Genomic DNA, 25,077 nt, shown 5'->3' with positions numbered 1-25,077 from the left:
ACTCAGCTCATAAAGTTTAATCAAGGGTCATCCAAAATAAACAACTTCTAGCTAAAGTAAAATTAAATTAAAATTCAGGTTAACATGTTTGCCTCATGTAAGCATCCGTAAACGTGTTTATTCAAGGTAACACTGGGACATTACTGCAAGTCTCGACAAAACCGGTATTTCAAATTACCCTAATTATATACCTAAAACAAGTTGAAGTTGCTGTGGTAAAGTTTTAGAGTAATTTACCGTGAGTTAAGCAGTGTAAGCTGAGACACCAACAGACGGGAACATCACGACAATGTTTGTCAGCGAGCCGGCCGGCTGCTGTCCGTCCCGGTGTAGCATGTAGCCCAGCTTGTTAGCTCCGGTAGCCTCCGCTAGCTTGGTAGCTTCAAGCTAAGTGGGCGTGTTTCGGCCGCCTCAGCTGCAGCTCTATGTCCATTTATGGATTATCCGGGGGAGTTGGGCGGAGTCAACTTTGCCAAAATGGCGACTGTGGGAACGCCCACAAAGCTTCATTTCAGCTCTTCAGAACCCTATGGGTGACGTCACGGAGACTACGTCCATATTTTATACAGTCTATGGTTACATCAGACCAGTGTTTCTGCTAAAGGCTGGCAGGCTAGATAAGGTTAACTATATGTATAGATAAAGGGAAGTACACATGACAGGGGGAGTCAGACACGGGTCAGACGTGTTTCTGCTGACCATACCATTGACTTTGGGGAACTGAGAATAACAGCATCTGTGTCAGACAGGTCAACTAGACGTTGGAAACCGCCCACTATAGGATGCATATAAGCCAGCAGTTTTTGACTATTATGTGAGCCTTTTTCTCTGTAACCTTACTCACTGTGTTGCATGATTTAAACGCTCCTCTTGTACAAGATTTAATTAAATTCAACTTAAACTTTGATACTCTGAATCCAACTGTCTTTATTGAAGGGTCACTCTGAAAAATTCTTATAACAGAGGTGACTGGAGATGCTTGGGGTTTGGTGCCTTGCTCAAGGATATTTGTGCAGTGCCCACGAGGAAACTGCCACCACATGCATAGAATTCCTTTTGTATGTAGACTTGAACCACTGACCCTCTGGTTCCCAAAGCCAAGCCCCCATGGACTGAGCTACTGCCTCCACTGTCCTCTTCTCACTCTGCATCCCACTATGGTTGTGTTGCATGTCTTCACATTGACTTCCTTACAAGAAGTTTTAATTGTCACTTCATACAGAACCTCAAGCCCAGTTCAATTCGTGTAGTTGCCTGAATAATTGATTTCAAGGTGTGTCTGCTTTTCCTCCTTAATATTTTGAACCAAAAAATGCTTATAAACTATTTTCCTTCCTTTTCTTTTATCTTTGACCTTCATGCCATCTTGGCCACGATAGGGAGAACCAGGATTCCCAGGCTCTCTTGGGTTAAAGGTAATGTCTTTTCTGAGCGTTGTGTGTGCTAGTTCTTACATACACAATCAGATCAGTGGGTCTTAACTCTCTTTCTTCCACTGCAAAGGGCCAGGCTGGCATCCCTGGTATCCCTGGCATCCCTGGCAAGAGGGGTTACAGGGTAGGCCTGGAATGGAATGAGCACCCTAACTGTGTGGTTGTCCTCCTCATTGTCATCCTATAGATAGTCAACTGGACTTCTGTGAAGTATTTTAGCATTTTGTTTGTGACTGGCCAAATCCCCAATGAAGACTCATTTTGCTTGGTTTTACATTTGTCTTCTGTTAGCTGTGCTTGTGATTTGTTGGAGTGCTTTGGTGTTTCTGATGGATGATATAATTAGCCAGCCTAAATGATCATTTCTGATTTAGGCTAGCTAACTCTTTATTGTTGTTCTCTACAAACCTTTTCATGCCATGTCATTTCTAAAACACTCATTAATGCATTCACGCATCAGCACTGTAAAAAATGTCTGTAGTGAATAACTGCTAAACCATGACAGTAAAAGAAACACTGTAAATATATATATCAGCCAAAACAGTATTTTTACAGTATTTTTTAATACATTACTCTACTGTAAAATACTCTTGTAACACAAATATACTGTTATATATATACATACAAGTATCATCACTGTAATTTTCGCATTTATTTTTTTGTAAAAATACTTTTTCTCACTGTTGAATGTACTAAACACCATATCTCTAACAAAAATATACTGTAATATTTAATGGTAAAATCTGTAATTTATGCAGCATTTATAAAGTATTTTCTTGTCCAATATATGGCAAAATAGCATTTCTTTTGAGAGAAAAACGTTATTTTTTTATGGTAAAATATGGAATAAAATGACAATCTTAAACGTGAAATCAACGGTGCTAATATCATTTTACCGTAATATTAGAAAAAGTTGCGACATATTTATTACGGTAAAGTTCTGGCAACCACAGCTGCCGCTTTTTCTTCCGTAAAAACAACTTTTTTTTTTACAGTGAGTCTCACATTCTCATTATCTGACCTTTATCTGGGGATCCCCCTGTTAGTGTCCTATAAGACTTTGGATAAAAGTGTACAGTATTATATAGTTTTCTTTATCATAAGTACTTATCCTAATTAAGGATGGTAGGGGGGCCAGAGCGGATCATAGCTGACGCTGAGCTACACCCTACCAGATCATCAGACACACAGGGCACACACAGAGACAGACAAACCATTCACTCTCTCATTCACATTAACAGGTTATTTAGAGCAGTAGTTCTCAACCTTTTTGAGTCGCGACCCCCAATTTAACATGCATGTTGTCCGCGACCCCACTCACTGAACAGAATCTCAGACGCACACTTCAGATCACCCAAAAAAGAAACAAAATGACCAAAAAAAGGAAACAAAATGACCAAAAAAGACACAAATTGACCACAAAATGATCAAAAAAGACACAAAATGACCAAAAGAGACACAAAATGACCAGAAAAAGAAACAAAATGACCAAAAAGACACAAAATGACAAAAATACACAAAATTACCAAAAAAAGGAAACAAAATGACACAAATTGACCACAAAATGATTAAAAAAATACACAAAATGACAAAAAACACACAAAATGACAAAAAAAAAGATTAATTGACCAAAAAGACTAAAACACATTAAAACATGAACACTTTAACACAGTGGAGACAGAGCTGACTTCCAAAATGACGACCCCCAGAAATCATCTCGCGACCCCAATTGGGGTCCCGACCCCAAGGTTGAAAATAGCTGATTTAGAGTAAAAGTAACACCTGCATGTCTTTGGAAGCCAAAGAACCATAAGAAAACCCCAAATTACACAGGGATAACATTTTTATTCTATACAGAAGGGCCCGAATATGGATTTGAACTTGAAACCCTCCTGCTGTGAGCCAGTGCTTCGTTGTTTATTTATACTTATTAGTTGTACTCCATTCAGCTAACAGTTTGTTTTGAATGTTTGGCAGGGTGATAAGGGAGAGCCAAGCAGTGCAGCCCAGGGAATTAAAGGAGAACCAGGTTCACCAGGACTTCCAGGCCTAATGGGACACAAGGTAAAGGGGGATACTTTAATTAGTTGATAGATACATGCAAATAGAGTACAGTAATGCCTCCATCATAAATTATTTATTAACACTAAAACAAAAGCTAGTGATGGAAGTCATCATATGACATTTCTCTTACAGGGTGACAAAGGCAACCAGGGAGACAAGGTAAGATAAAACAATGTTTTACTTTCCAGAAACTGACACAAGTTGTATTTATAGAGAATCTAAGTGTTATACTGTCATTTCCCCTCTAGGGGGAAGCAGGACCTGAAGGCCCAGCTGGACCGAGAGTAAGTTGTGACTGGCAGACTCAAAAACATGTAACAAATACTGACACACTGTACACAAAGCATCCAATTCATTATGTTCATGATAATGCTCACAAATAGTCTTTTTCATCTTATAGGGTCCTCCAGGCCCAACTGGGGAGCCAGGAAAGGCTGAAATCCACAATAATGAAAATGTATGTAACTCATATTAATTATACAAAGTAAAGAATGAATAAAGACAATTGTAACATCTTAAATTTCTCCACAGGATATCCGCAACATACCCCTAATGGTAAGTACTTTCTATGGTTTATCATGAGGAGCAAACAAAGTAAAATAGCAATTCAAGTAAATAAAGTGGTATCTCCTCCTCCTAGGGCCCCCCTGGATTACCTGGACCTCCAGGGCCCCCTGGACTTTTTGGTGCCAAGGTAGGAGACATTTTAGAATGACAATTGACGTGGCGTTCTAACACTTTTTCATTTCACGCTGCATTACAGCATTTTTAAACATGGGATTTTTTCTAATTGCTAACAAGAATTTGTCAACACTGAAGCCCCTTTATCAAAAGTCTTCATACATTCAGCATTACCGGCATGCATCCATGTTCCTGATTTTATGTCTCCTCCCTCCTCCAAAGCTCTTATTTGTGCTCAGAGGATAGAAGAAGAAGATTACTTTATTAATCCCACAATGGGGAAATTCAACCTCTGCATTTAACCCATCCTTTTTTACACACAAGTGAACACACCATGCAAGGAGCAGTGGGCAGCACATTACTGCGCCCGAGGAGGATGGAGGAGAGAGGAGAGAGGATGGAGGAGGGAGGAGGGAGGATAGAGGATAGAGAAGAGAGGAGGGAGGATAGATGATAGAGGAGAGAGGAGTGAGGATGGAGGAGAGAGGAGAGATGAGAGAGGATAGAGGAGAAAGGATGGAGGAGAGAGGATAAAAGATGGAGGATAGAGAATGGGGGAGGGAGGAGGAAGGATGGAGGATGGATGATGGAGGATGGAGGATAGAGGATAGAGGAGAGATGAAACATGATAGAGGAAAGAGGATGGAGGGGAGAGGATGGAGGAGGGAGGGTAGAGGAGAGAGGATAGAGGATGGAGGAGGGAGGATGGATGATAGAGGATGGAGGAGGAAGGATGGAGGAGGGAGGATAGAAGATAGAGGAGAGAGGATAGAGGAAGGAGGATAGAGGATGGCGGAGGGAGGAGGAAGGATGGAGGAAGGAGGATGTAGGATAGAAAATAGAGGATAGAGGATACAGGATAGAGGATAGAGAAGCCAAAAGCAAGAATACATGAGAGCATCCTATGCAGATGTCTTTTATCTGTGGCCCTGCCTCCTATATTATATTATATTATTATTATTATTATATTATATTGATGATGATGATTGATGACTGTTTTTATACATCATCATTGCTGTAGTTTCATACCAGAGTGAAGACAGATCACAGATTAAACTCAAGCGTGTCACTCACAAGTTTTATATTTTATTTATCTTCTGATTTGCCATGTAGTTAAAATCTGTTTTATTGTGGGTTTGAAATACAAAAAGACCATAAACGTCCTTCTACATTTATAATAATAATTTCCCCCATTCAGATTTATTATGGATACTATTAAAGTAAAAAAAAAAAAAAATTGAGAGGCTGTTGGTCAGCAAGAAACACTTTAACATAATTTGTCATTTCCATCAGTCCCACGTGAGGTTGATCATTGCTGAGTGTAGCTTTGAACTGAGTGACATCATTTATCTTTTCCCTTAATCATCTAACCTAATAAATCATGTTCTGGGATATGAAATAATGCATTCATGATCAGGATCGTCTATATACAGATACAAATAATAGTATTAAAAAAATAATAATAATATTAACACATTCCTGTGTCCCTGAGCAGGAAACAGTTCACAGTATAAATACACAATGCAGGTTGTTATTCATATGCAGCTGTTTGTTAAACAGAGAAAACACAATTACATTATTATTATTATTGTTATTATTATTATTATTATTATTATTATTATTATTATTATTAGTGCATGTCTACAGCCGACTGACAGCTGATCCAGCTGGGATCCGCTGCTGTTGTCATTAGAAACGGATGTCGCTCATGTCTCTTAAATAATTTCCCCTCTCCTCGCTTCGTTTCCTTGCATCTCTCCATGCGTCCCCAGTGGGAGGGACTAAGAGGAGACGAGGATGCAAATAAGAAAACTGAGAAAAGTTAATCTCACCTCAAAATTCACTCAAACCAAAACAAACTAAAACACTTACAAACATCCCTCAAAATAAAGATTCTGGACCAGAACACTGGCAACAGTTCTCACTCACAATATAGACAGTCACTCACAACACACTCACCTAAAGACACTAACAACATAACATAAATGATGAACTTTTATCTCTGATAATTGAATGACTTTTCACATAAATCAGTTCATTATAGAATAAAAATGACTCGACTGGTTAAGTAATTGACTGACTAAAATGTATGCAAATAAAATTAATTAGAAATGCAGTAGTTTTCTGCAATCTTTGCTTTCAGTATCTTTGCATATAATCATTTGTTTGTGAAAAATAAAATCTTCCAGGGATATAAAAATTATTGATTATGTCTGGTGACAAGACTAAAAACTAGAAACCTTGGATGTGTCTTTAACAGTTTTGGAAACACTTTGGTCCACATGGACTTCTGTTCTGTATGTACAAAAAACAATATCTTGTTTATTATAGTGTGTTTTTTATTTTATATTTATGTGGGTGCCATAGCCAGACTAATCTGTGAGGGAGCCAATGGGAAAAATTGGCTGTTGGTCCCCTATTTCCAATGCTGGGTTCAATGACCCCGGCTTTTACATGTCAGGTATTTCTGTGGTGATTTGATTAACAGCAAATGTATTAAATATATTGCACTATATGAGTTTAAAAATTGAAATAATACAGGTGTTAAAACTAGATCTTGACACAGGGCCCCTTCTCAAGACATGCCCAAAGCATTAGGTAATACTGCAGGGGCTTCTTTAGTTCATCATGTGAAGCGATGCAGGACGTTTAGCAAGAGCAGCATAAAGACAGAGCAGCAGCAGCAACCCAACTGCTTTCTGTATTTCAGGATGTGTTCATGCAATGTATTTGGTTGCAGGTCACCCACATTTTGGCCACAGACACTGTTTTATACATGTAAATAACAGAAAATAGACTCAAAGCATAAAAATATATGCCACATTTGACAAAAAACAGTGGATCAACTCACAAAGAAGTTGGATAAGACTGGTTAATTTGCTTTGCGGCAAAAGTAAAAGTTGAGTTGAGTTGGTAAAAGTTGAGATGAACTATCGCAACTTTTACTGCAAAGCAATACAATGTCATCCAGCAAGGTGTTATCCAATGTTATCCAGTCAAACACATGGAAGCACACACAGCCTTCGGATTAATTGTAACATCAATGCTGTATTTCTCACCAACGCAGCCCCTGGCATTGTTTTAATGCAGAGTTGATTTTTGTCTGGACACTTGCTAACACATTTGCAACTAATGTAGTGACTAGAAGCCAGCTGTTATACTGTAGAGTGACTCAGGGGCCCCTGAGGGGCTTTGGCCATAGGACCATTTCCTGCTTTGTGTAAGCGGTAATACAGCCTTGTTGTGTCCTCAGGGTGAAGTTGGTCTGCCAGGTCCTCCAGGACTGGATGGGGAGAAGGTAATACCTAGTTATCAATACTCCATAATATTATGTTAATTGTGATGACAAATATTGTAGGAATGGTGAGGAAGGAATGCCCTCTCTCTTTTTGATTTCATGGGAAATATCTTAACAAAGCTTCCTTCGGGAGCAATTACATGAGGTGATCTTGAACTCTTGTGCTTTCAGGGACCCAGAGGGAAGCCTGGAGAACCTGGTCCCACAGGCCCAGCTGGCCCTGAAGGTCCCAGAGGAGAGGGTGGTGTCATGGGATTCTCAGGACCCAAAGGAGACAAGGGAGACATGGGTCCACATGGATCACCTGTGAGTGACTGTGTTAACCACACATCGCACCACATCACATCACATCAGTGCCTGGGTTCTCTGACCAAAGCCCAAGTCATTCTGTCATTATCCAGAGCCAAGGCCTTGGTTTTTCCAGCTGCCCTCTTATTAACTAATTAGAGACTCATAAGCTTGGAAGGACCAGGGAAATAACACTGCCTTCAACTTTTAATTCACTGTGGCATGGATCCCAAATGTGCACCCACACCGTGAAAGGCTATGCTATTTGTAGCGTGGTGTAACTCTGAGAGCCTTCTGTATGATGTATATCCATATGTTTGACAGTTGGCTTTGTCAAGAGAGACATTTATTTTCCTTATTGGTTTTGTTTCTTTGTTGTTGGTGTAGGATGGGCAGCATCGCGTTCCTGGCATAATCATTTCTGTACAGCTGAGAAAATGGATATTGGGATGTTAAAAAATGATTATCACAAAGTTGCATCGCTAAATGAGTGTGTTCATTTGTTTGTTATATTAGGGCCTTTGCATTCAGCTCTATTGGTGTTGAAGAAATATGTTTTTCAGTCGCATTTCTAGAGGATGCTGAAAAATGTGGTCTGATATTGGTCTTGGGCTGGCCCAAAAAAAATGCAACTGAATTAAAAAATAAAGGAGGAACAATTGCTTTAAAAAACAATAGGGCCTTCCCACCGATTGGTTCTCAGACCTTAATAAGTCAATGCTTTCATATTTACCTGCACCATGTGGTTAGTGAAATTAATATAATGCCCCTGAACTATGAGTTGTTTGTTTCTATTCTAATACGTACATTTCTACTCTATATGTCCCATCTATGTATTTAGATTACACAGTCCCCAAGTAACATTTGCAGATTGTATTAACATGGAGACATTTATAAACCCCTCTGTTTTGTTGGAATAAGTGGGTGGGCCAGCAAGAGGATAGTCGGTAATGGAAGAACTGATCAAGTCTGTTACTTACGTAAAGATAACAATGGAACAATGCTTCATTAGACGTAAAACAAGGCAAACAAAAAAAGGTGTTTATCAGCAAAATGTTCTTTTCATATCTGTAGTATTTAGCTATTTCTAAAGACATATTCCATACCTTACATATGACAAATTATTTATTTATTATTAATAGTATTTATTAGGTAAGTACAGTACTTGTAAATGTAAGTATATACTTTCCTCCACAGGGTGGAACAGTTCCAAACATCCTGTTCCAATAGAACAGCTCAATTAGTCCCAGTGCATGCTGGGCCAGAGTTAGCGATCAGGTTTGGTGCTGGATGTGGTTGGAGAAATTCTTCTCCTCATTTGAAGTACTATAAACCACCCCAACCCCAAGACCCAGCTGCAGAATTTGCCCCAGAACTAACAGCTAACTAACAGGAAGTTGTAGGACAAGAGCAAGTGCTGGATGGAACCAATTTAAAAAGCTTAGTTTAAAAAACAAATCTGATTTGACAAGAGAATATATGTTTATGAACCATATGGCGCAGGTAAAAAATAAAGGCTTTTGCTCAAGATGGACTGCATTAAATATCTATAATATTAATTTTAAATAAAAATAAGACACCAATTAACGTATGCTGCCCCTGGTGCAGATTGGTAAAGTTTTGTCAGTGGGTACTAATATCGGATAAAAAAGTCACTTGTCTTTAATGCTTTGATTCTAACCTGAAGACGAACTCATCAGTCCCTGAATTGAAACGCTCTGCCGCTGTCGTGATGTCCATCTCCCCTTTCTTGTTCTGTAGGGTTTAGATGGCCCTACTGGTGAAAAGGGGGCTACAGGGGCCCCTGGCCCTATTGGATTACCTGGCTCAATGGTATGCAATGGTGCCCCTAATGCTGCATCTTTCTGGATGCAGTGTCTGACCTGACAAAGAAGGAACAGTAGAATATATTTTGTATTCACCCCAAATGCTGTGTGAAAAAGTGCTGATGCCTCATTTCTCATTCACTGAATAGTTTGTCTAACAAGGGAATATATCTGCAATTTTGTGACCTGTCTTTTCCACCTCCTGTGACAGGGTCCTAAAGGTGAAGCTGGAGCAGGAGGAAGGTCAGAAATGGTAAGGGGGCAGTCATTAACCGACAGGTCTGATCAGTGCACTTCATGGTAAATTAGAGAACCTGGTCTCACAAGAATCCGTGGAATAGCCACGGAATAACTCAAATTTCTGTGAAACTGACACGGATTTCACTGCAATGCAAGTTAATGACAGTCATATCCCGTGGCTATTCCATGGATATTTTTTCCTATTGGTTTGTTCCAAGTCATGTGACTTTCAAGGTCCCGGCGGTCAGAACAAAAAACATGGCGGACAGTTCTCTCATTTTTAGTGAAAAAAATCAATATTTTGACTTAGTTTCTACATAAAAATGGATTTTGATCACATTTCTAGCGAGAAATATATGTTTTATTTTCTAAATATTCACTCAGTGAATGTACATAATCACTTTGTATGTTGGAATAGCCACGGGATATGACTGTCATTAACTTGCATTGTAGCGAAATCCGTGTCAGTTTCACGGAAATTTGAGTGATTCCGTGGCTATTCCTGTAAGACCATGTTGAAATTAGAGCATGACATATTTTATGAGCAATATGTTCTGAATTGAAACCTTTAGCTTGTGTTTGTCTCTGTCTGTTTTTAGATCTATGGTCCTCCAGGGCCCCCAGGACCTTCAGGACCAGTCGGCCCAGCAGTGAGTCAAATATACTATTTAACCCCTTAACCTTAAAACTAGTCTATATTTACAGGTATATTGCGTGTGATTTCATACAAAAAAAGTGTGTTGGTGTGTGTATCTTCAGAGACCTGCCGGGATTTTCTTTTTCCTTTTGTATGTGTTCAGGATGCTTCTGGCCGTGAGCTGGCTGACACTGTAATTGGTGTCATCTGAGTCGTTCAGCTCAGGTTGAAGTTCAGTACACATGTCTACTGAAAAGTGCATGACATCTTCAAAACGTAATCGATCATAAAGAGTGATGAAGTTTCTCAGACTTGTTGTCACACAGTTCGTTCTAAGAAGAGGTTTTATCAGGCAAAATAAGTGAAACCACCTGTGAGGGGCTTTAGAGCAGAAACTGGTGAAACTATATATGTGCAATATCAATTTTATTACCTGCCTATATGCAAAGTGACTTGACCTGGAGTAGCACACACACATTTTGCACACCACCTGAGATTTTAAATACAGCCAGGTGAAAAAAGACAAAGATTCAGATCCTGTATAATGCAGATATAATTTTCTCTATGGAATTTGTATCATCATTTTTAATGATTTGTGTCCCTTCCAATAAGTACTTCCTGTTCACATTATCCAAAACAATGCTGCAAGATAAGTTGTCCAGTCCATCTTATTATGCCGGCACTTGCCCCAACTGTAGACTGAGGTTGAAGATCTTGTGGAGAGGTTGACACAGTTTGGCAGCACAGTCCTTGAGCAGCCTTGGACACACACCGTCTGGGCCAGCAGCCTTCCCAGAGCAAAGTCTTCCCAGTTCCAACCTCACTCCCATCTCTGTGACAGACAAGGGTGGAGGCTCAGGTGTAAGAGGAGGATGCTGCTTTGGAGATGTAAACATGTTGAAGAGGAGGAGGAGGAGGAGGAGGGGGAGGAGAAGCAGCATTGGCACTGGGTGAGGCCGCTGTCTTGAATCTGTTGAAGAACTGGTTGAGTTCATCAGCTCTTTCTGCATCACCTGCCACTGGCTGTCTTTTCTTGTTGTTGAAACCAGAGATGGTGTTGATTCCTCTCCCCATTTCACAGATGTTGCTGTGCTGTAGATTTCTCTCCAGTTTATTCTTGTAGTCCACCTTTGCCATCTTTAATCTCTTCTTCAACTTATATTGTACTAGTTTGAGCCGTGCTTTGTCACCATCTCTAAAAGCTGCTTTCTTCTCATTGATGATTGCCTTTAAATCACTAGCAATCCAAGGTTTGTTATTGTGGAAACAGCGTACAGTCCTAGTGGGTATGACCGTGCCTCTACAGAAGTTGATGTAATTAGTAAAGCAGTCAACCTGTCTGTCATTGTCCATACTGTTCTCCTCTGTTTCCAGCAACACATTCCGGTCTGTACATTCAAAGCAGTCCTTTAGAGCCTCAGTTGCCTCTGGTGTCCATTTCCTGACTGTGAGTTAGGTTGGAGGCTGCCTCCACACACAGGGTTTGTAACAAGTCTCCAGAAGAACTAAGTTGTGGTCCGATTTTCCTATTGGGGGCATGGCAGTAGCTCTGTAAGCTTGTTTGACATTAGCATACAGCAGATCAAGGGTTTTGTTTTCTCTGGTGGGACAATTAACATACTGTGTAAATCCAGTCAGGTGAGAGGAGAGGGAAACATGATTGAAGTCTCCTGATAGTATCAAGAATGCCTCAGGATATTTAGTCTGTATCCTAGCAACAAGATCATGTAGAACTTCACATGGAACTTCAGCAGTTGCCTTGGGTGGAATGTACACAAGTGTTGTTTTGATATGACTGAACTCTCTTGGTACATAATATGGTCTCATACTAACTGCCAATAATTCAATGTCTGGACAGCACATCTTCTCCTTGACAGTAACATGTGCAGGACTGCACCATCTCTGGTTCACAAATAAAGCCAAGCACCCACCTTTCTTCTTGCCAGTAGCTTTAGCATCTCTGTCTGATCTTATGAGAGTGAAGCCAGGTAGATCCACATTGGAGTCTGAGATGTTTTGATTCAACCATGTTTCCGTAAAACACAAGGGACTACACTCACGGAGTCTTCACCAATGTCTCCACTTCTTCAGTCTTGTTTGGCAGAGAGTTGACATTCCCCATGATGACTGACGGCATATAATTTCATTTATTTAGTTATTTAATTGTTTTCTTTTCACAGCGAGAAATAAAAAGGTTATATGAAATGAAAATGAAATAGCATTTGAAATTGTTCATTAACTGAAGTCCCACTCTCAGAGGTTGCATGCAAACATGCAAAACTATTTCTACTTTCAACTCTTGCTGTTCCTTAAACACACCAGTGGTTTGCATTGGTTCAAGTTGGGATATAGTATCATGTCAGTGATCTCACTGTTTTTGTTCCATCTAGGGATCTCAAGGACTTTCAGGGCCTAAGGTGAGAAATTGTTCCTGTAAAATAATAACCTCCACTCCTCATTTCATTAGATCTGCCCCCATGTCAATGTTTATACACCACAGCAACTCAGTGAATCAAAGTGTAAGAATGGGATTCTATTTCACCCTGTCTCTCAGGGAGAACCAGGTATAGGCATCAGAGGAGAAAAGGGAGCAACAGGTCAGAAGGGCGACAAGGGAGACAGAGGCCATCTTGGACTCCCTGTAAGTACACAAGTCACAAGTCCTCGTCTTCTGTTTTTGTTAAATCCTGTTGTTGTTGTGGGTTTTTTTTAAACAGATTTGATTTATTTAGGGATTATATCACAAATGTTAATATCAAGCCCATACTGCTCTAACCCCAGTTACTGACTGATGTTTCATGTGCCAGATGTTGCTTCTGTGCTTCTGTTAAAGTGATGCATGGATGGGTAGACTGTGTCAAAGGAAGTAACTCCTCAGCATAACAAATATCAACATTTTACTGCTTTTAGTCTACATTTTATTCAAAGGAAGGTTGGGCAGTTTTACATTTTCCTTCACAATGGTGTGTATGACTTTGGTTTACACTCACTTATAGTCATGTATGTACACTGTATAGAGTTGCTGTCAGGTAGACACCCTACCTTCTTTGACCATATATTCACAAGTTTGTAGAAATAGGTTGACTCAGAGGAACCACATACAATATTCCAGTGCATCCAGTGATAGTGATTTGTGTCACACAGTAACTCCTCTTTTTATGTGAAACTATAAACAAAGTATTGTTACAATAATATAAAAACATTTCATTATGGGCAGTACTGAGCATGTATACTCTTGGTGTCAGCACAACTCAGTTGAATATGCATTGCCATTAAACAAAATTACGCCCAAAAAATAAATGAAATCCTCCTCACAACACATAACTATCATCCTTTATTCAGTGTTGATGCGAAATAATAAACACAATAGTCAATTTGACAACACTTACTCCCCTTTTTAATTGTTTTTCTCTGGAGCTTTCAAACTTTTCTCATTAGTGCATGTAGTTGTTTTAGTTTCCTAACTATGAATGAAGGAATACTCCAGAAAAGACTGTTTAGGTTTTGATTTCTGGTATAACAGGTCATTTTAGGCACTTAAACAAATGGCCTTTGTTCATTCTCTCAGTCAGAGAGTTTATTTTGACTTCATCCTGCATACACCATCCTGCTGCCACCAAATCTCACTAGAGCACTAGATGTGGGTTAATCCACCACAGAAAATAGTCCCATAGTTCATCCTGGTTGAGTACACTGTAAAAAAAGATAAACAATAGCTACTCAATGAAATATAGGCAACAGATTGCACGCAATATTATTAATTAAATCTAACTAAGTTACAAGTTGAGTTAATAACAACTTAACAGGAAGTGCCTGTCAATTAAAAACGGACTAATTCTATTGTGTTTGATTAATTCAAAATTCTCTTGATTTAGAATTACATACAAATAAAGATTATATTTAATGTGATCAAAATAAGTAGATTCTATCTCAAACATTTTTATATTAAAATTACTTAAACAACTGCCTCAAAATCAAGGACACATTTATATTTAATAAATCAAATATATTAAGTAAAATGAAATGATTACAGAATAATTTATGACAGTGTAACGTCTACCAAAACTACAGTCAGCAGCTGCTCAGGAATGGAGTCCTATATATTTGTGAGAGGTTTTGAAAATGGACTCCATCATATATATAGATAGAGCATTAATGTAGTATAGATAGAGATAGTGTTATAGTAAGTATGACTTGGAGCCACAACCGGGCCATAGACTCGATGTCATCATTGTTTACTCACAATCACTCACTTTACCTCCACCTCCACCTCCACCTCCACCACTTCCATCACCCTTCATTTGTCATCATCTGAATGTGTTTTTGAAGTCACTTGAGTCACAGCTTCACTCACCCCCCCACCTTCCCATCCCAACCCCCCGCCCCACCTTCCTCCCTCCATCTCCCCCATCATCTCTGCTCTCTAACTGTGTACAACGCTATACAGGGGGCTCATGGGTTAGACGGCAGACCGGGTCCAGTGGTGAGTGGCTAAGTCCTGTTCCTGTCCCCCCACCCTTCTCCTCCTCTTCCTCCTCCTCCACCCTCCTGCTACAGCTTGCTTGATGTCTGCCTGTCCGTCTGTTTGCTTTCCTGCTTCCTCTGCTTGTCATGTCTTTATTCATTCCTCAAGTAGCTCTGTGAGGATAGGACTGTTCATGGTTTGGTTCTGAGGATGCACTGGCATGAAGAATCTACTGTCATGGCAACATATGATGCTCCCTGCATATCTTGGTCACAATTCTCTGGATTACAGATTTACAGGACCCTTATCTAAATAGTTTGTGTTTATGAGCAACACAGAGTTATAAAATGTTTTTTTCCCCCCAAACATATAGATAATTATAACCAATACTGGCCAGACTATGCAACCAATGTTAAGAACACTGTAAAAAAGAGAAAAAACTGTTGTTTTTACGGTAAAAAACCGGCAGCTGTGGTTGCCAGAACTTTACCGTAATAAATACGGTGCAACTCTTTTTGTAATATTACGGTAAAATTATATTAGCACTGTTGCCATTTTATTCCATATTTTACAGTAAAAAATAAAACGTTTTTCCATCAAAAGAAACACTGTTCTGCCATATAATTGACAAGAAAATACTTATCGTTTAGTATATTTAACAGTGAGAAAAAGTATTTTTACAAAAAATAAATGCAAAAATGACGGCTTGTACGTGTATTACAGTATATTTTTGCTACAAACACGGTGCCAGTGTATTTTACAGTGGAGTAATGCAATCTTTTTACATGTAAAAAATACTGTTTCGGCAGATATATACATTTACAGTGTTTCATTGTTACTGAAACTGAATTAACCCATTTATCATTTTACGTCTTTTACTGTCATGGTTTAGCAGTTTTTCACCGTAAAATCTACAGACATTTTTTACAGTGAAGGCACTAAAGACATTTTCCCACCAATCTTCTTTTTTCAAGTTCTAAGTACTGACTTTGCAGCACATTGTTTTTTTAAGCGGTCATGTGACTCGTTTTCATAGTAACAGGTATCTCCAATCAGAGCTCGCAGGGCAATCAACTTGAGATATATAGAAACAGAGTAAAAAAAACTCCACATATATAAGAATCAAATAAATGTAGGGTGAAAATCTATTTAGTAGTAATACTCAAATTAGGCACTGAATCCACAAAATAGAAAGGCTTTTAATTTGAAGTATTAGGTTTTATTAACAGCAATCACCAAACAAAACAGTTAGACAAAAACGGTTTTCTTTAATAAATGTACATTTAAAGAGAAAATCATAGTATTTTGTTGTGCTAATACAATCAGTGCTTTAAAAACTTACGTTTTGCTTAATTTTCTTTTGATATGCCCTTAATTCAAATGAATGTTTTGGGAGCATTGCCTTTCCTTTAAAATGCTTGGCACAGCCCGTTACTATTTACGTTAACACTTTTAATTTGCGTGTTTACAGTTTAAATATCATCAGTGTGTAATTTTGTTTACAGCCGGATAACAACATAAGCATTTTGTGGTTGTCAGAACTGTGTTACATCTTGATATTAGTCCAAACAAATCATGAGCAATCACAGGGTTGTAGTCAGACTAATAGTCTTTCAAAATGTCCTTAAATCTGCTCATAAACTCCCGCCACTAAAGGTTAATGTTGCCTAGTGCTGCTTTGAATTTCTGTCTTGTCTTATTTTGAACAGACATCATAACAGTGTAAATCCTCAGTCCTCAATCCTGCGTCAACTGTTTCCTGCCTCTTTCAGCAGTGGGCTGATGCTGACAACTATCCAAAAGGAGCATGCCAAGATGCCCGTGCTGCATGTTGACATGTTAAACATTAAATTTACACAGCAGCATACTGGAAATGCCTGAGATGCAAGGGCTGCCTCTCCAATGACTGCTACTCAGACAGACAACTGCAGCTGTTGACATTTTATCCATTTCCCCTCATTTTTAACAGCTTGGACAGTAATTCAACAAGCTTGGTGGAAAAGCTGTCAGGACAGGAAATGAAGCCCTAACACTTTACTGTCTCTTCAAATTAGTAAAAAAAATTAAAATATCTAAATGATCCATGACATTATGTTTTATGACATCTATTCATTTCCACCTGAAAGCTTGTTGATTTGCTGATTTGAGGCGTTTCATGATGACGTATCTCCTAGTACTATTCTCTTTGTGTCTGCTCATTTTCCCTGTTTTGTTTTAAAGGGTCTAATAGGACCATCAGGTGTGTCAGGGCCCGCAGGACCAAAGGGAGAGAGAGTGAGTTGGATGTTTTTTTCTTTTCTTTTTTTTATTTTAAAATAAGTAAAGTTGTATAAGAATACACACCTTGGGTTTTCTCTCATCACTACAGGGTGAAAAAGGAGATGGTGGATTACCAGGACCAACTGGGCCTCAAGGAATCCCTGTAAGTCTGCCATTCCTTTCAAATCTTCTTCACAACAGGAAGCAGCTTTTCGCTCATGCATACAGTACATTACAGTAGGAAACATTTGACCAGAGTGCTGACAGGCTCTGATGTGAAGAGAGGCTAATTCCTATACTGATGTGGCCTTGGTTGAGGCTGTAGAGTGGCCAGATTTTTGTTAAATTAAAATAACTTCATATAAAAATGAAATCAAAATAAAACTGTTTGGTTGGTTTGAAATGTGAAGGAACATTCAGACAATAGAAAGGTAAAACTCAGACTTTATTTGTATAGCACTTTTCATACAAGAGAGATGCAACACAAAGTGCTTTGCATAAAAAAGGAGAAAGTAATAATAATGATGATGATTATTAAAATGACAAAACATAGAAACAAGCAAACACCCTCCGCCCATCCCCAACCCTCCATCCACCATCCTATTGAAAACAAAGCACAAACTGAGGAAGCTCCATCTCAACATGGAGCAGTGTGGAAACACTGGAGGCAAGTTAGACAATAACAATAAAATGTTTTTAAAAAAATCTAGATAAAAAGATAAGACAATAAATAAATAATTAGGAAGTAGAGCATGATTATATATAATACATAAATAGACTAATAAATAGCAAATAAATAAATAAAAGAGAAGATGTTATAACACTAAGATGCATGAGCAGAAAAATCTCCAAAAATGGTTCAAGTAAAAGCCAAGTTAAAAAGATAAGTCTTCAGTTTGCTCTTAGTCTCTGATGGCCTCAGGTCTTCAGGAGGCTGTTCCACAGACGTGGACCACAGTGAGAAAACGACACCCCACCGTGGGCTTTAGTTAGCCTGGGTATACCCATACTGCCTTGCGCGCTCAAATTTCATTTCGAACCTCCACACAATCTGGAAACTACAGCCGTTTCTTAGCCCTGTTTTAGGGATCCAATCACAGAACAGGTAGGGACGACAAGACGATGACGCGTACTACCCGACAGATGGAAGCTTGTAGTTTTGTAGTTTTCTTACAGATCCAACATGGCTGCAGCAGACGCCAAGCTCTCTTTAACTGTAGACGGCGTTTTAAATAGTTTAGAGCGAAAGTTGATTTTAAAAGAAAAACAACGTTTGACTTTACACTCCTGTTTCACCACGAAAAAGAATGTTTTAGCCTTGCTTCCGACAGGATTTGGCAAAAGCCTAAGCAGAAGCTCGTCTATTGCCCATAAAATCAGTGGATGTGTGGCTGAATGACATGAGGGGGAATAAGGCGTGAAAATGAATAATCTTGCAGAAAGCCAGAACTGGAGAAGCAAAGCAGCAAGCAACACACACACTCACACACACACATACTGCCGGTAGACTGTGAGCAGCCAGAGTCAGAACATGCTGCAGAAAAACTTTGCAGAGTTAGCATTTTAAACTTAGCATTTTAGTCTCAAAGTAGAGATGGGCTAGTCTGGCTGTGTAAACATCAATTTCTGTTGCTCTACATACGTCATCTGGTATAACTGATACGATTGGCTAAGAGCTACCTATAGACGCTTTTGATAGACATTCTTAGCACCCAATAAAGGGCTCTGGAGGATCATAAACCACGCCTCCTCTACGGAGAAATGAACGGCTGGTTTCCAGACTAATCTCATTTGTGATTAGTCTGGTGTTAGCCAGGCTAGGTTTTAGTTCTAACTTTTGGTATTATCAAAAGGCCACTCCCAGAAGACCTGAGGGTCCTCGAGGGTTCAGAGGATAAAAGTAAATCAGATAAATAGAATGGACTAAGACCATTAAGAGATTTATAAACCAGTAAAATAATCTTTAAATCTGTCACAAATCAGGAAGACCCAAACGCAGTACAGTCCTACTGTGATTTTTATGTTCTTTATTTTACTGCAACAGTGAACAACAGATGACTGCACTAGGCAGCAGGCAGGAACACAGTATTTCTTGACAAGTCTATAGACAGAGCTGCAGTCCAGAAGTCCAAAGCAAAAGCTGGCCGAAGAGTAATCCTCCACGGAGAAGCCGGAGTGGCAACAGAAGCAGACAAAATAACACCAGGAACTCACAGGCAGGGTTCGGAGTCGGGGACGGAAGGCAGTTAGATATCCAGGGCAGAGACGAAGATTCTGGGTCAGGAACAAGCAGGGTCGGAACCGGGAAATCAAGCCGAGGAAAAGCGCTGGAAAGTTCTGCATACTACAAAGACAATCTGGCGCTGTAGTGCTGGGCTGGTGTAGCTTAAATAGTGGCTGGATGCTGATGAGGAGCACCTGAGTGCACAGGTGAACAGAGTTGGCTGATGAGAAGGGCGTGGCCAGCAGGGAGAGTGAGCAGAGGGGAGGAGAGTGGAAAATTACTGGCAGAGCAGCAGAGGAATGGATGGTGACAAAATCGATTCTGAAACGCACAGGCAGCCAATGCAGAGACTTTAAAATAGGTGTAATATGAGCTCTCTTTCTGGTCTTTGTCAACAGACGAGCAGCTGAATTTTGTAATAACTGTAATCGATCTAATTTTTTGTAGGGTAGACCAGAAAGTAGAGCGTTACAATAGTCAGTTCTACAGGTGATAAAAGCATGCATCAATGTCTCTGTATTAGATTGAGAGAGGAATGGTCATACTTTGGCAATGTTCTTAAGATGATAAAAGGCAGTTTTGGTAATATTTTTAATATGGGGCTCAAAGCTGCGATCACAATCAATGATAATTTGACAAGGGTTAAAATTCAGTGTTTGGAGTTTCATAGTTAGTTTCTCTCTCAAACTCTCTTAAAAACAAGATGGTGGATAATACCTTCATGATTACTTGAAGTGTTGCATATGAATAGATTTACATTGAGAGCTTGTTGCAGATAGTGAGCATGAGAGAGAGTGCACCATGACTGTATTTAGTTCAAATCCATCACAGGTGTTTTAATCAACAGTGTGACATTTGGAGTAATATGCTTGCTTGTCCTGTTACCCAGAGTCACACGATCGATCTTCATTATCACTTTCATGACTGTGGTCAATACAATGGAGGGTAACACTTTACAATAACCATCTAAGTGATGTTTATAGATGGTTTATAAACCAATTATTAACCATTTACAAAGTGCTATACATATTTAATCTTGAAATGTTTTCAAACAATTTCTTAAAGGTGTGTGAATCATTTTGAACTAATTTACATACTTAACATTGGTGTTAAAAATGTTATAATGAGTGCAAAACTATTAATAAACCAATAATTATAATGTAATTATTTGTTAATGGTAAAGTTACTATCAACTTACATTAATATACTATCTATTTGGCATTTATAAATTATAATTCAACATTAATACATTTTCTATTTACCATTCTAAATGGCCTATATACGGTTTATAAATGATGATTAAACTTTAATAAACTATCTGTTTACCATTTATAAATGGTCTATTTACCATCTATAAATGATGGTTATTGTAAAGTGTTACCCAATGGAGTACACAAGTAGTACTGCTGCAATGTTGTTTTATTTGGTTGAGGGGATTTAATTAGCACTAACCCATCTAGTTGTACTATCTAACAGGTCGTCACATTAGCAAGGATGCCTTCAGCATGTGGGCATTACCTTAACCCAGGTACTTAACTCAGCCTGCTCTTTGGCAGCACATGCGGAGGATGTTAGGGGGCCATGTTCATGAAAAGGCAATAGTTGGCAATAATTCAAAAAATATATGCCTGAAATGACAACTTTTACAACACTATTAAAGGGTTATTAAAATGTATTTAAAACAAACCTGTGCGTGAGGTTGGTTTGCTCCTATGTGACAGTTATTGTATTTTTACTGGGCTCCACAGTGGTGTGGCGGTCAGCACTGACACCTCAAGAGGCGTCACTTAGAATCCAGTTTGGGGAAATCTGTGGAGTTTGCTTGTTCTCCCTGTGTCAGCATTCTCTCCGAGTCACCTTAACCTTTAAATCTGACTATAAATTTAACCTCTAAAGTCTAGTTTTGAGTTTACGTTCAATTTCCAAATCTCCTGAGATATTTCTTTGGTGTCCAGCCTCTCATTTTAACTTGGGTCCTGGCTGCATTCTGACAAAATCATACTAAATGCTCATTATGACCTATTAGTATTGTTGGTTGGGCAATTTAGACTCAGTAGGCTGTTTCATCTTCATTGTGAGGCTCAAAATAAGGTTTGTGGCTCCATTATGCAGGACAGTGTCAGCATTCTCATTACATTCTCTGTGTACTTGTTTTCAGTTTTTAACAAATAACACTGGGTTACTAGTACTACGACTACACCCCATCCTAAAGTAAGCCAGCATTACACTTGAGCAGATGGTGTCAAGATACAGTGTTAATGTGATATGAACTATGAACCTGCTGTGCTGTCCTGTCACAGTGGAGGAGGGAGGGGGCGTGGCCTGGGATCACCAATTCTCCTGTTCTGATATCTTGATTTAAATAGTTTCTGTTAGACAGGGCAGGCTGTGCACAAACAACAATCTTTCTATTTTTTTTTCTTTTTTTTTAAGCTTACGGCCTACGTACTTGTGCACTTGCCTGACCTTTAGGTGGCCTGTCTGCTCCTGTTGGTTTCACTTAAATTGCTTAACAAAGACACGCAGACAGAAGATTAATCAAAACACTTGAGAGATAAGAAGTATCATTCATCATTCAGTCACTCTCCTCAGGGATCAGCTCTCCATCTGCCTCATATTATATAACACCTGCCTTCTTCAAGTTTGACAACTTATCAAAACACAACTGTGACCAAACTTTTGTGTTTACAGTTACAGTCATTAAATGGCAGCAACTTTGTCTAAAAAGTACTGTTTTTTTACAGTTTCTTTCTTCTAGTAATACACCATATTTTACTATATTACTTGAAATAAATTTGCCAATATAAGTGAGGCAAATAGTCACAGCCACTAATTATTATAATGTTGTTTTTGTTTGTTTTTGTTTTTTCCATTTCCTTTTGCAGGGTTTAGTAGGACCACAAGGACTCAAAGGAAATCGGGTAAGAGACCACCTGTAATGTGTTGCCAGGTATAAAGAGAACAGAACTAAGGACATGATTCTAGCTTATAGGAACACATTAGATGTCATCTGGAATACACACAGACCAGGTCACTTCTATACTTTTACTCAAAAAATTCAGTGGCTGGGCTACTGTAAACTCTTAGTGATTCATATTAAAACAGGCCAGGCTGGTATTTGCATACACAACATTATTTAATCTCTGCAATTATTGCTGCATCTTCCTTGTGGGGCCAACAGGTCACCTGAGCAGCACTGTGACCACTTCAAAGACACTCTCAGAGAATTAAAGAGCTGAATAACAATATATTGAATGTTCTCTTTGATATCAAGCATGAAAAGAAAGCCAGACGAGTCAGATATTTTTGCTTTGATGTTGTTGTTTTTTGAAAGATGAATAATTTACATGAAGATGTCTTTTGCCTTTCTGAGGCAAATGTATTTGTTTCGCAGTGGCTTTATCTTAAGGTTCATGGCTGCACTTCAGAATAAATTTCACAAAATACATGAAAGGAATAATACCTGACAATACTCCAGACATGATTTTATTTTAGGTTTTTAATTGTGCGATGCTGGAACTATAAACAGCTGTATGTGCAGTGTCTCAGTGAGCTTGTCAGGTTTGGTAGCATTGTGCTGTAGATCTGCTCACTGACCACATCAGCCAGAAATGCTAAACAGAAGTGCTGACTTGATGAGCCAGGCTCTCAGAAATAAACCATATTAGCATATTTCCCCAAAATATTGAACAATTACTTTCATTTGCACTGAATGTCAAACAGCCCTGCAAAATTATACTGTGTAAAAACTGTGTTTTATCACCAGACTGCACTGTATCAGAGAAACTGTTTTAAATGTCCACATACCCTTCCTCTAAGAGAATGTTTCTGTTTCCTTCCCATTAACCTGTGACTCTTTTAATATTTCCACTCCCATCTTTTAAGTCTTTACATTTCATAAGCTCTCTCAGCACATTCAACTGGCCTCTCATCAAATATATATATAACATATAAGTACAGCTCCAGAAACCAGAAGGATATTCTGTTTAATGGATGTGATTTGAGCTGTCCAGATGAAAGTGCTGAAGACAAAGCTATGGGATAGTGTTGGTGTTTTTACTCTTTGTCCTGTCTTCCTTTGTTTCCGCAGGTCTTCCTATCCCCTTTACCTTCCCTCCACCTTGCTCTGTGGCCCGTGGCTCTTTTTATTGCCGGGGTTGCCCTCTCTCCCTCTCACAAACCTTGGCCTCCTCCTCCTCCTCCTGCATTCTAATGTATTCCTGGGTTAATCCTTCTCCTCTTACACCTCCCCCTTACTTCTCCTTCTCCCTCTTAACAGTGCCTCTTCCTTGCAAGCCTTCATGTAGTCCCTTCAACCCCTGACCCATACCCCACATTGGCAGACAGTGCTCTCCCATCACTGTCAAAGTCTATGATATATTTTGATGCTAGCACATCAAAAGTGTTGCATGTTTCTGAGCCAATAATTTGTAAAAAAAAAAAAAAAAAAACTAAATAAATAAAAAATAAAAAGTTAAGTTGAATTAGTTCGAGTTCAGTGAGATTACCACGCAGATCAAACCTTTCAACATGTAACCAGTGCTTTTAAAACAATAATTCATGTATTTATAGTTACGGCATGATTTGCAAACTACTAAAAGGTCATGCAGTGGGCTTCATAATTTCCCAAGTAGCGCAACAAGAAAGAAAAGCAAGACTGAGCAATAAAAAACATTTCATGTCATTTACAGTGACTGCATGAACCTTTCTCCTCTCTTAATGTGAACCTCTGCTACTAGCAACACTCACAGCTGGGCTTTGCAGGATTCCAGTTGTGTAGGTAATGCTAAGACAGCACTGGGAGAACATTGCAGTCAGGCAGCATATTATTCTTACCATTGTTACACATATATTGTCATTTCTTATCTATCTTATCTCATATCTGATCCCTTACAGCCTTTGATCTTGGTGAGCAGGTGATGTTACTACGATCAAGCAATAGACAGAGTGCAGTACTCATATTCTGAAGGCCATGCCCACTGCAGGGCAAAACTATTGGTGTCACAATATACAGCCAAAGGCTGAAAAGTTAACAAAATGCCTGAATCTAGCTACAAACATTTGATATAAAGATGAGAAATTACTATATTTTAGCACTCTATGCCAGAGAGGACGAGCTAGGTGAGACACATAATACTGCACAGCTTTCAGATTTATCCACATTCGAGTGCAATACAAGTTTCCTTTGTCAAAATGCTTAAGGTTAAATTTATGAAATGTAGTTAGTTGCGATATAAGGATTGGATATATGACTTATAGACATAGTGTCGGGATGGTAGTACATTTCACTACACAGCAGCTCTTAGACTTGTTCCTGTTGCTAACAGACAGAATTGGTGACGAGACTCCTTCATTCAATACAAAGTCAATGGAGAGAGATGTTTTGCTTTCCTCTCTGGTGGGGGCGGGGCTTAAGGGTGCTCTGTCTCTATAGGGCTGTATCCATTACCGCCCAATACCCGGAATGAGGCGGGTCTCACTCGCCAAAACGCCCCTACTTTGAATACGAGCCGTCCGGAGCGGACTTTTGTTGAGACTTTTTTCGTCCCTGTTGAAGAGCAGGGTCTTTTTCTCCCCTGAAAAAAGCCTGGTTACTGATTGGACAGATCACTAAGTGGGATGTGACGTAGTACTCTACTTGAAACAACACACGCCATTTGTA

At 39.1% G+C, this 25,077-nt stretch overlaps 1 protein-coding gene across 1 annotated transcript in view; it reads left to right on the top strand.

Moving 5' to 3' along the window:
- Positions 1-25,077, top strand: part of col13a1 (collagen, type XIII, alpha 1) — an 85,777-nt gene that overhangs the window by 50,910 nt on the left and 9,790 nt on the right. Inside the window, exons 19-35 of the mRNA XM_059358773.1 lie at positions 3,411-3,497; positions 3,630-3,656; positions 3,746-3,781; positions 3,898-3,954; positions 4,029-4,052; positions 4,138-4,191; positions 7,432-7,476; positions 7,648-7,782; positions 9,526-9,597; positions 9,802-9,843; positions 10,430-10,480; positions 12,858-12,884; positions 13,022-13,108; positions 14,915-14,950; positions 17,153-17,206; positions 17,301-17,354; positions 22,301-22,336. Coding sequence (XP_059214756.1) covers positions 3,411-3,497; positions 3,630-3,656; positions 3,746-3,781; positions 3,898-3,954; positions 4,029-4,052; positions 4,138-4,191; positions 7,432-7,476; positions 7,648-7,782; positions 9,526-9,597; positions 9,802-9,843; positions 10,430-10,480; positions 12,858-12,884; positions 13,022-13,108; positions 14,915-14,950; positions 17,153-17,206; positions 17,301-17,354; positions 22,301-22,336 — 924 coding nt within the window. The remainder of the gene's footprint in view (positions 1-3,410; positions 3,498-3,629; positions 3,657-3,745; positions 3,782-3,897; positions 3,955-4,028; positions 4,053-4,137; positions 4,192-7,431; positions 7,477-7,647; positions 7,783-9,525; positions 9,598-9,801; positions 9,844-10,429; positions 10,481-12,857; positions 12,885-13,021; positions 13,109-14,914; positions 14,951-17,152; positions 17,207-17,300; positions 17,355-22,300; positions 22,337-25,077) is intronic.

This window comes from Centropristis striata, chromosome 20 (genome assembly GCF_030273125.1).
Source record: "Centropristis striata isolate RG_2023a ecotype Rhode Island chromosome 20, C.striata_1.0, whole genome shotgun sequence".
Classification (NCBI taxonomy): Eukaryota; Metazoa; Chordata; class Actinopteri; order Perciformes; family Serranidae; genus Centropristis; species Centropristis striata.
This window is presented reverse-complemented; position numbering and strand designations above follow the sequence as displayed.